The 12,051-nt window shown below is 29.7% G+C and overlaps 1 protein-coding gene across 1 annotated transcript; it reads left to right on the top strand.

Annotated features, from left to right (window-relative positions):
* Positions 1-351: 351 nt before the first annotated feature.
* LOC141721174 (putative glucose-6-phosphate 1-epimerase) lies at positions 352-10,093 on the top strand. The gene is made up of 9 exons (XM_074523944.1): positions 352-633; positions 4,345-4,419; positions 5,156-5,212; positions 5,294-5,454; positions 5,586-5,726; positions 5,996-6,098; positions 6,208-6,307; positions 6,744-6,987; positions 9,749-10,093. The coding sequence occupies exons 1-8, from the start codon at positions 541-543 to the stop codon at positions 6,953-6,955; spliced, it is 942 nt and encodes a 313-aa protein (XP_074380045.1). The 5' UTR covers positions 352-540; the 3' UTR covers positions 6,956-6,987; positions 9,749-10,093.
* Positions 10,094-12,051: the final 1,958 nt, after the last annotated feature.

Below are 12,051 nucleotides of genomic sequence, written 5' to 3'. Positions count from 1 at the left end.
AACAAAAAGTAAATAATATTCATGAAAACACAACTAAAAATATGTTTTCGAGAAAATTATCACGAGACCGGAAATTCAGAAAAATTTCCGTGTTGTATTGAGGTAATTAAAACAAATATGATAATAAAATCAGGCCAAAACTTTCATAAAAAATATGATAATTTTCATTTTCCTTGGAACAAAAAAATGATAATTTTCATATATTCTATACCATACCATTACAAAATGTCTACATCCCAAAATTAAATAGATTTGACAAAAGATAAACAATAGGACAAAAGAATAAATAGATAAATACATGTAGTATTTAAAAAGACAACAACAATAAAACAAAAAAGAAAAAGAAAATGGTGGTTATAAATAGAGGTTAGAGGAGATAGTGGTAGCAATAGCATTCAGTTACACACCCCTATACACACAACAATCTGTATCTATACAAATCCTTGAAATTCATCACATCACATCACTCTCCTTGTGGTTCTCACACACAATAGAAAGGCGTGTATAATACAGGTTATGGTAGAGTAGATTTCGATTTCGATGTCGATCGAAAAGGTTAATGTTGAGCACTGTAAAGGCATCAATGGCCTCGATAAAGTCATTCTCCGAGAAATTCGCGGCAGTTCTGCTGAGGTCATCATCACTTTCCTTTTATTTTGATGTGTTTTTGATTGATTTGATTGATTTGTGGTTGTGATTTGATGTTTGGGACTTGATCTAGTGTGTATTGAATGTTTGCGGTTGAATCTGTTGGTTTTGGTTTGATTTTTGTGATTCGATATCCGGAGATTTGTTATCGAGATTAGTAATTGTTTTGGTTTGTTTGTTTCCTTTTCGATCTTGTGATAGTGATGTGATTGTGAGGAAGAATTTAATAATGTAAATTCCGGTCTAATATTAACTGTGAACTTAGTGGATAATTTGCACATTTGATTCTTCTTATTGTTATAGTTATTGTTTTTTAAATTATTTCTTCTCAATTGCATCTTTAGTAGAAGATGGAGAATATTATAGTGAAAATCAAATAAAATTGTATAAATCGAGACTCTTAACTTCTGCCGGAGCTTTGTGCTAATCCGACTGGCAGGGATGATTTTGCGAAAACATAGATTAGCTTATTGCTTTTGTCATATGTTTAATTTCACAGGAGCATTTTTCCTTCCTAGTTCCTGTATGTGTTCTACAGTGAGCTTTTCAATTAATTTATTTTCTCAAAATGAAGAGGAAGGAATATTATAATCATTATGTAAAGAGTGTTTTGATTCGGAGCATAAAATAATTATATTAATTGTTACTTTTTTTTTATTATTAGTTAGATATAATTATGTTTTGTAATTAGTAATTATATTGATTTTTCCAAAAAATAGATATAAGATAATTAGATATATGGTAGTAGAAAATTATATGTAATAGCTGATAATAAAATAATTTGTTTCCTTTTATTTATGATTTTACTTGTTTGTTCACCAAGTTTTAAGAGTTTTATGTAAACTATTGAAATCTTATTTATTAAGGGGAGAGGATTACGTGAATTGATATTTATTGGATAAATGTGATGATTTATTTGTGACTCCACAGATTCTTTGCGGATATAGGTAATTTGTCACTTGTTTAAACCCTTCCCCAAACCTGTCCTAAATCATGTTTGTTAAAGAATAAAGTGTGTGCTGTGCAATGAATACGGATAAAGTGGAAAATATTCTCATCTTAATAAAGTTATGATACTTGAACTATAATGTGATCCTAATCCGTATCATTATGGGTGCATTCTGCTTACAAATTTAATACAGCTTGCCAACGTTTTGGGGGAAAATGGAGATAGACATAAAAGCCTATATCGCTACATAAATTTTATTGTTTTGAGACTTGAGGTACCTTTAGGTTCATGTTTTAGGTGCATTATAGGCTTAAAGCATCCTAGTGCCAACTCTTTTATGTTATTACGATCATCTTTTTAGATAGACCTTGTTGCTAGTTTTTCTGCTTTCAAATTCAATACATCTTGCCAATGTTTGGGGGGAGATGGAGGTAGACATAAAAGCCTATATCGCTACCTAAATGTTATTGTTTTGAGACTTGAAGTACCTTTAGGTTCATGTTTTAGGTGCTTTATAGGCAAATTATCTTACTGCTAACTCTTTTTTGTTATTACAATCATCTTTTTTTTGTTATTACAATCATCTTTTACCTTGTTGCTAGTTTTTCTAGTTCATGGCTAAATATTTATTAGCAGAAGTTAAGGGTTGAATAAATTGTATTGCAAACATTTCTATATATCAGGGCACCAATAGATGTTCCCTATGTTTCAACTCTTGATGATCTGATCTTAGAAGTATTGGTGTAGGACAGATTAGGGTTTAAAACATGGGTAAATACCTATTTTCGCAGAGAAGCAGGGGAGTCTCAGATATATAATAAGATAACATGGGTAAATACCTATTTTCGTAGAGAATCAGTGGAGTCTCAAATATATAATAAGATTTATCCAATGAAATCAATTCATATTTATCTCTGTTCAATAAATATACGAGATTACAAATAGTTATATAGAACTCCTAAAACTTGGTTAACAAGTAAAATCATAAATAAAAGGAAACAAATCCTTTTATTATTAATTATTACCTATTAGTTATCTACTACCATATATCTAATTATCTTACATTTATTTTCTATAATACTTTTGAATAGATAATATAATTACTTATTTACAAAACATTCTCATATCTAAGTAAAAATAAAAAAGTAACAATTTATATAAATACTTTATAGTTCGCTTCAAGTATGTTTCAATATTTTGAGCTTATAAGTTTTGTTATACAAACCTAAATTGAAAACAACATTCTGCTTGCTCTACTAATGTATCAGAACTAGCATAGTTTGATAGTATGTTCATTTCTATAGCACTAAATTTTGGGATATGCAGTGGCTGATTCAAAACCATGTTCAATTATGTGATCAAGAAATCACAACTTATTTGACTAGAGAAGACAGCTGGAAAGAGTTGAATTATTTTGAAAACTGATACTAGGACTCCAATAACTTGTGGGCCATGAGTTAGTTTTTGGCCTCCGACAATGATCCAATGCCTAGCTCTTGTGGTAGTGACGTCGATATTTTCTTGAAATGTGCTTAGGTTTAAGTAATATTTTATATAAATGACAAGTATACAATGTATTTATTGAATAGGTTGTTAGTGGGACTGTATATTATTCCAGAATGACTACATGGTTAAGTTTGAAACTTGGTGGCAGCTTTTGTTATCCTACAGTGGATAGTGTGTACATGGAATATAAGTGTTTCAGTTGGGCATAAGAAATTATATTAGAAATTCTGGAGATACTTATTGGAAGTAAGACACAAATATCAGACAGCAAAAAGCATCTGGACAGCATGCTAATACAAAGACAGACTTTTCCATAAAGCTGGGTCAGGATTCAAGAAATAGTTTTGAGTTTGTGGGATTTCATAAACTGGAGATAGATATTAGATTAGAGTAGAGATGGATTTTGAAAGAAGCAGATAGAGATCTAGAGAGGAGTAGAAAAATTCCGGGTAGATTCCATGGACGAAACTAGAGAGTAAAACAGTTCGAAAGAGAAGGAGCTTTAATTGATGTTCTCAGATAACTATACCTTTCTTAGACCCATTATATACTTTATCAAAATGGGTTTGACCTCCGCTATTAAAAGAGCTCATTTAGCTAATGCTTATCGACTATTGTGTAATCCGATTCTTATCATGTTGCTCGTGTTTTACCTGATTCTGATAAGCTACAGCCTGGCACTTGATGATTTTATGAATCACAATTTCACTTTGTAACATGTAGTTGGACACGTTTAAAAGTAATTTTAACTTTACTATTGATTATGCCAAGAATATCTTATCTTTTTGGATAAATATGTGGTTGTCAAAACAAGCTAATTTTTTGATTTTTGTACAGTGGATTGAGCCCTGTCATGTCAAAGAGTAAATCACTCATACCGTTGTATTAAGGTCATTGCCTATGTATCAAATGTTTGTTCAGGCTATAAGCTAGAACTTGAGATGCTTTTTGTTCTGGATGTCAGTTTATACATTTTAGTGGTCCTTTGTAGGCTCTTCTTGTTTGGTTTTTGAGTTCTGGGCGAGCATTTTTGTAAAATATGTCAAGTCCATAGCCATATTAATATAATATATATGCTCTGATTATCAGAAGCTTTTCATCCCAATAAATCTCCACCAATCTATGGATCAGTGATAGGTTTTTCTTAGGGTTAAACTCTCAATTCATTCGCTATGTTTGATTGTTAATTGCAAATTGCAAGAGTTTTCCTTTTTTTTTAATACTTCATGATGTGTGTACAGGTATATCTGTATGGGGCCCATGTGACTTCTTGGAAAAATGATTGTGGCGAGGAGTTGCTTTTTGTCAGTAATAAGGTAACATGTTTCTTTCAAATGGGACTTTGTTTTGTTATACTTGCGGGACTCCCTTGCTAATAGAAAAGCATACCCATGAGTAGATTACTAGATTATACATTTCTTGAATTATTTTTGTTTTAAGGATGGTAAAATATGTATTTAGTATTGTAGACAGTTAATAGTCATGACTCATGATAATGTCTTCTTTGGAAAGGTATGCAGCCCATACCGTTGGTGTTATTGTGTTCTGATTTTCTTTGAGTGTGTGCTGAGTATAGTTTTACGAGGATGGGTCTGGGTTCTATTGCTTATAGGTCAGATTGTCATATTGCAGCTTTTGTTATTTCTAGCACTTAATTGTTCTTCTTTCCCTCCAAGTTGCCTCCAAATTTCAATGTTGTTCATTTCTTTTCTTTTTTTGTTGGAGAGCCCATTGTGTCCTTTTTACTGTACCCAACTTGCCATTTATCATATTAAACCCAAATTTTAGATTGGTGTTATTCCTTAACCACCTTATCTGAATATGTACATGAGTCTTTTAATTATATTAAAAACTAACTTTTTTCTGCAGAATACACTACACAGGACTAGGGTTCTCTTATCCCATTACCTATATTTGCTTATGTTATTATTGTTGCATTTTCAGTGTTTCTTGTAGTATGAGAGCAACACTTTGTCTATTGTCAAATATGTCTTCTGCTATAATAAACTATAATCTGCTATATCTATACTTCAGCTATCTAACTTTGTGCAGGCGATTTTCAAGCCTCCAAAGGCAATACGGGGAGGTATTCCAATATGCTTCCCTCAAGTATGCGCCTCTCCACATGCTCTTGTTTAATTTGCATTGATTGTGTTTATTCCATGTAAACTTGTTCCTTTCTGTTTGTAGTTTTCAAGCCATGGTTCGCTTGACCAGCATGGTTTTGCTAGAAATAGGGTCTGGAACATTGATTCTGACCCCCCTCCTTTTCCAACAAGCTCTTCAAGTAAAGCATTCATTGACCTGATTCTTAAGCCCTCTGAGGATGATCTAAAGATCTGGCCTCATAGGTAAACTTTAGAATTAACTTTAAATATGTCACATCAAGAATGCATTAATTAAATGTCTGTTCTAAAAATAAAATTACAATAAATGTATTCTGCAGGAGTTTATTTATACTTTCCATTTTTTTATTCTGTAGTTTCGAGTTTCGCCTGAGAATTGCCCTAGGACCTGGAGGAGATCTGATGTTGACTTCTCGTATCAGAAATACCAATACTGATGGAAAGCCATTTACATTCACATTTGCTTATCATACCTATTTCTCTGTATCAGATATCAGGTATTTGATAAGTTCATTGTTGTGCCTTGAAATTTGTCAGTTTTTAAAACTTCCTTTAATCCTCCTTCCGTTACCTGTTTTATGTGTACCATTATACATTTCTATGACTGCATGTCCTGAAACACAGAACATATTGTATCTAAACTTTATAACTGGCCAGAGTTTATAATATTTTCTTGGTAAAATACAATATTACTGTGTTAGTTTTTTTTTGATGGAATTTATAGCCTGCAGCATATCATATTTTCTAGTTGTCTGCTTGTATTCAGTGAAGTTCGGGTTGAAGGACTGGAGACTCTGGACTATCTTGACAATCTGCAGAATAAAGAGAGATTTACTGAACAAGGCGATGCCATAACATTTGAATCAGAAGTAGGATTTGTACATCATTTTTGTTTTGCTTGATCACCATCCCCTCGTCTGTGTTCTTCATCTACTCATATACGTATTCGTACTTACTTGATTACACCTAATATGTTAGGTTGACAAAATATATCTCAGCACGCCAACCAAGATAGCGATTTTGGATCATGAAAAGAAGCGGACATTTGTGATTCGCAAAGACGGACTTCCAGATGCTGGTGAGAGCCATACCCACTGTTTCCTAAAGCTTAATCGTCTTATTTGTGTATAAATGTGTGGTAGTTGAGCTACTGCTTCTTCTATTTCTGTATGTACAATTTTCTTCTTTTAACTCAAGGCCTCTTAAATTACCCGTATTACCATAATTTACTAGTAACACAGGTGGCCTGCAGCAGACTGTGACGGACAATTATGAATCTGCTTTATCAGTTAATGTGTTCATCCCTAGACATCAATGCTAATAGTTCAGCTCCTAATTTTAAAGTTACTAATATTTTGTGAACTTAATGTGTCCTTTACTGTATCTGATTCGTTGCAGTTAAAAATAATCATATAACACTATAACTGTGTGTAAATTCTATTTTAACCTAACCATCGCATCTTTAATTTAAATACTTGTAAACTTGTTACAATTTTTTCTCCCCTACATGTCAGTTGTGTGGAATCCTTGGGACAGGAGGGCAAAAGCTATTGTCGATCTTGGCGACGATGAATATAAGCACATGCTTTGTGTTGAGGCTGCTGCAGTAGAAAAACCCATCACACTGAAGCCTGGTGAGGAGTGGAGAGGAAGGCAGGAACTCTCTACTGTTCCTTCAAGTTATTGCAGTGGGCAGCTTGATCCCCGGAGAGTCCTGGGCAGTTAAAATTCTATCATGCTGCTCTATCTCATGTACAGGTACCTTTTCTGAACGAATTTTCATTTTTTTATTGTAGGATCCGCATAAAATTAGGCAAGAAAAGCTTTTGACGAGAATCTTAAGATTAATAATTATGTATGATATGTATGTGGGAGATAGTTTTTACCCTTGGTCTGTGTTCATCTTTTTACCCTTATTTTGTGTTCATCTCGGTTTATTCTTTACCTTCACCACACCTTCCTTTACCGTGCTTCCAGTTCCATGTTTAACCTTTTAAACAAACCTTCTCTTTCTGAAAATTTTATCTGAGTGAATCAAGTTCTATTAGTATTAAAGTTTGCAGGATATCACTTACATATTTTGTACCCAAGGTCTAATTGCTTCTTGGCCATGTGCATGCTGCTAATACAGCTCTTGATGGCTCATGAATCGTTCGAATATTTTTTTTCCTATTTCTAAACATATGCAGTTAGCAGTTTAAACCACACTCGTACTGTACTTTGTAGAAGCTAAAAAATGAAACATAATTGTTTTGGGCCAATTTTTTACAAAGCATTTGGGACAGAGTTTAGGTTGGGCCATGGCGTACTAAAAGCCATTAGGGTCACTAGCTTTATCCCCGTGATATCTTATATATATTTTATATGAACTTTTAATATTGAATTAAATTAATTTATATTTTTGGAAAGATTATTAAATGACATCTCTAACTCAATTTAATTGCGAAAACTTATTATGTTAATATTATTTTTTTTTATTTTAGTTGTCGTATTGTTTTTTTGCTTAAAATTTTATATCTTTCTAATTTTAAAATTATTAAATTTATACATATTCACTAAATAAATTTATTATCATATAAAATTTAATTTTTATTTTTGTACTTTATGCCAATTATGTATAAGATATAATACAATATTCAGATAATGATAGAAAATATGAGAATTTATTATTATCATAAATAAGTTGATAATATTATTTTTATTAGTATTAATTTGGATTTATTTACTTTACTTGCTTTACTCATAAAATTTATGTTTTTTTGTAATTTTTAATTTATTAAAATTTTATATTTTTGACTATAATTTTCAGATGGTGAAATTTTAATTTACTTTGTCTATTTTTTTATATAATTTTGGGTGAATTTTGGTGTGACTTCCAATTAAACGTGAATTCTTGTCTCCTACTTTAATTATATAAATTATCCTTTTTATTAATTTTTCATTTCAATGAGGTCTATGTATATAAAGTATTTAAAATTTTGCTTATATTGTTTTCACACCTAGTATGTTTTTTGATTTGTTTTTTGCTTTTTAGTTATTTTTTAATGTAATGTTTGTTTGTTGTAATATTTGGTGTATTAATTAATTAATATAATTTATTTGTACATTTTTAAGTTTTTTGGTTATGTATTTGTTTTCTTATTTGTTTGTTTATTTCTTTAATGTTTTAAAATCTGTTTGCAATTCACGGGATATCTTATAAATATTTTATATGAACTTTTAATATTGAATTAAATTAATTTATTTTTTTGGAAAAATTATAAAATGACTTCTCTAATTCTATTTAGTTGCTAAAACTTATTTTTTTTATTTTAGTTGTATTGTTTTTTGCTTAAAGTTTCATATTTTTCCAATTTTAAAATTATTAAATTTATACGTATTCACTTAATAAATTTATTATACCATATACAATTAAATTTATATTTTTGTACTTTACACCAATTATGTATAGGATATAATACAATATTAAGATAATGATAGAAAATATGAGATTTTGTAAATTATCATAAAGAAGTTGATAATATTATTCTCATTAGTAGTAATTTGGATTTATTTTACTTACTTTACTCATGAAATTTATGTTTTTTGTAATTTTTAATTTATTAAAATTTTATATTGTTGACTCTATAATTTTCAGATGGTGAGTATTGTAAATTCTAATTTAGTTTGTCTACTTTTTATATTAAAAACTTTTTAATAAAAATATTTTGTGTGAATTTTGGTGTGACTTCCAATTAAACGTGAATTCTTTTTTAATAGAGTATGTCTACTATCGTTATTTACTTCTTTTTATTTTATTTTTTTAAAACTTAGTGTTTATTGTGATTTTTGTATTTCTTCTTTTTTCAGTTGATAAGTATTAGGATTTTTTTGCAATTTTTTTTTGCAAATCTAGTACATATATTGTTTTCTGGTATTTTTTGTTTTTTGGTGTTTCTTTGTTTGTTTCTTTTTTAAGTTGACAAGTATTAGGAATTTACAAGTTTCTTTGTTTGTTTCTTTTTTAAGTTGATAAGTATTAGGAATTTACAATCTTCACCTTGACGACCATACCATCTTAGGGTACCGCCTAAACTCCCTTACACTAATTATATATAGGATATAATGCAACGTCATGGCGACTCAATACACAATTACCATGGAGAGAAACACGCCTTAAGAATCAACAATAAAATTGAGACAAATAAATTTTTTTTCTCTCATCCTTTGTTCCTTGTTAAATCTGGATAGTTGTTAATCTTCATAAAAAATGAATATCCCATTTTCTTCGTAAAAAAATATCTATTCCATTTTGCTTTTGGCATAATTATATCACATAGTTGGACATAAATAATACTCTTATAGATAATGTCTCGTTGTTTCTAATCTTCTCATGTTTGATGTTTATGATTTAATCTTGGAGACTTGGCTGCAATACCTCAGTGTTTGTGTTCTACTTTAAAGTTTCTTCTTGTAAAATGTCGTCGCAGTTTCTTTTTCTAAAAGTTTCTAAAAGCTGTCAGGTTACCTCTTGTTGCAGGTCCTCTGTTGCACTGTGGTTGGAACCTGACATCAACCTCTGGCAAGGATTTCTTATATTACTTTATTTCTTTGGTGATGCCTGTTTCTTGTTGAATCTCCATAAACCCGGGGTGGAAGATGAACTCTTTTGGGTATAAATTTGTCAAACAATGTTTCTTTTTTTAACATGTTTGTGGCATATACCGTACCTGAGAAAACAGACAGATGGTTCAACTAGTAGGACTGGTATATTGTGGTTGGCAATCGTGATTTTATGGATGAATCTCAATATAACTCCCTTGTTACTCTCTGTTTATAATGATCGAAACAGTAGAAATAATAAAGACGGCACAGTTTAACTCTCTGATGTGGGGTATCTTTTTACTACACCCTCTGTTTTTTATTATATTATTATATGATATTTAACTTTTATGCATACACTTTTAAGTGTTTTGACCGCATAATTAGAATAATTATTTGCAATTTTTTCGTTTTATGAATAAAAGTATAAAACTAAAATTTTAATTTACAAAAAGAAGATTTTAAAAAATATTATTTTATCTATGCGGTTAAAGGATTTAGAAGTGTGTGTACAAAATTCAAACATTATATAAATGAAATAGAGGGAGTAGTTTATAACTGTGCTATTTTTTTCGGGTCGAAGCTGTACTTTTGTTATTTATGCATGAATAAATAGTAAATTTAACCAAACACATCTCCGATAATTTAATTACACAATTTATTTCTTCGCAAACAGTTTTTTTAATTGCGCGTTTTAACATATTTTTGATTTTTGATTTTTGATTTGAATTCAATTTTGGAGCTTTTTTTTTAATATAAATTTGTTCTGAAAAATATTTAGGTATATAAAGAATTATTTTGGAGCTTTCGGCAGTATTAAAAATTATTTTTTAATATGATAATATAAGAAAAAGAAACTTATTCAGGCGTGTTCTAGCAGGCTCATTTTGAGATCCCATTCCGTAGTATAAGAGGCCAGACAAATTGTAAGCTGATAATGGAGTTGAAATATTGCAAATTCGCAACCCCCAATCCCAAGGCCCCAAAAGGTGGCTCAAGACTTCACCCGGACTTTTATTATTATAAACATTTATTATAAACACATATGAGCATTTAGGCACAATAACCAATTTAAGATTCTTCCGAAAAAGAAGGGAAGCCAGAGTGTTTAAGGAGGAAGCCCTCCACGAGTTTTAAAAATGAAAGAAAAATAAGTAAAAATTAATTAAAATAGTTTCATTTTTCTTTGTAATTATGCCCCTCTTTTCAAAAAAAACAAACACATGCGACAATAAATATAAATTAAATATATTTTACTTCAAATATGTGATTAAATTATTTTACTTTCAATTCACTTATTTTCGTTTTATTTAAAAATTTAGGAAGACCTAATTTTCTGAATATTAGCATTGGCACCACCGTTGCGGTTCGTCTGAGGAAGCTGTTTTGGCAAATGATATAATGTGGACCTCGGACAAACAATCTGCGAACTTAAGACTATATGAACCGGATTAAACAAATATTCAGTCTGTTTATGTGAAGTTAAAACATGTTGTGCATAAAAAGTGTAAATCGGACTTACTCGGTGAAAACATCATTTAGAAATTAATTAGTTAATCGGAAATTAATCGAAATAATTAATCGGGTCATTAATCGGAACTAATTTAATATTATTAATATTTATAAATAATAATAGATGTAATTCATTTTACTATTTTAATTATACATATACAAGTTTTATAAATATTTATACAAATAAATTTAAAATATGGAATATTATTAAAATAAATACAATTCTTAAAATTCGAACTTATGAATTGAGGTCAATTTGAGATGAAAAATTAATAAAGTTAAATTTTTAACCATTTAAAATAATAAATATGTATACATGATTATTATTTTTCTTAATTTTTTTACAAATTTATTTATTTATTTTTATTTTCTAAATATTTTTTAATTTTTTATCAATGAGGCCGATTTTTGACCAATTTTCATAAAATATGATTTTTGACCCGATTTTCGCGTAATCAGTTTGATTCCCTACCGAATATGAATAAATCGCCGATTAATCCCTATTAATCCCCGACTTTTATAACACTCGTAGTCGTTGTGTATAAAGTAGTAGCATCAGTAATGTAAATAGTAAAAATTATTTAATTAGTTACAAACATGATTCTAAAGATCCCCGATTTTAATTTTTAATTCTGAAAGTTACATAACCGATCCAATTTTTGAAATCTTATTAGTCCTTATGTATTTTTCTTGATCGGTAAATTGTGAATAAATTATTATATATAATAT

The sequence above is a fragment of the Apium graveolens genome, chromosome 4 (genome assembly GCF_009905375.1).
Source record: "Apium graveolens cultivar Ventura chromosome 4, ASM990537v1, whole genome shotgun sequence".
NCBI classification, from domain to species: Eukaryota; Viridiplantae; Streptophyta; class Magnoliopsida; order Apiales; family Apiaceae; genus Apium; species Apium graveolens.
Note: the sequence above shows the minus strand (reverse complement) of the source record. Positions and strands in the feature narration are given on the sequence as shown.

Coding starts and splice junctions, on each gene's coding strand:
- LOC141721174 (XM_074523944.1), top strand. CDS start 541: ATGTCGATCGAAAAGGTTAATGTTGAGCACTGTAAAGGCATCAATGGC. Junction 4,420..5,155: donor TGCTTTTTGTCAGTAATAAG/GTAACATGTTTC, acceptor AACTTTGTGCAG/GCGATTTTCAAGCCTCCAAA. Junction 6,308..6,743: donor AGACGGACTTCCAGATGCTG/GTGAGAGCCATA, acceptor CCTACATGTCAG/TTGTGTGGAATCCTTGGGAC.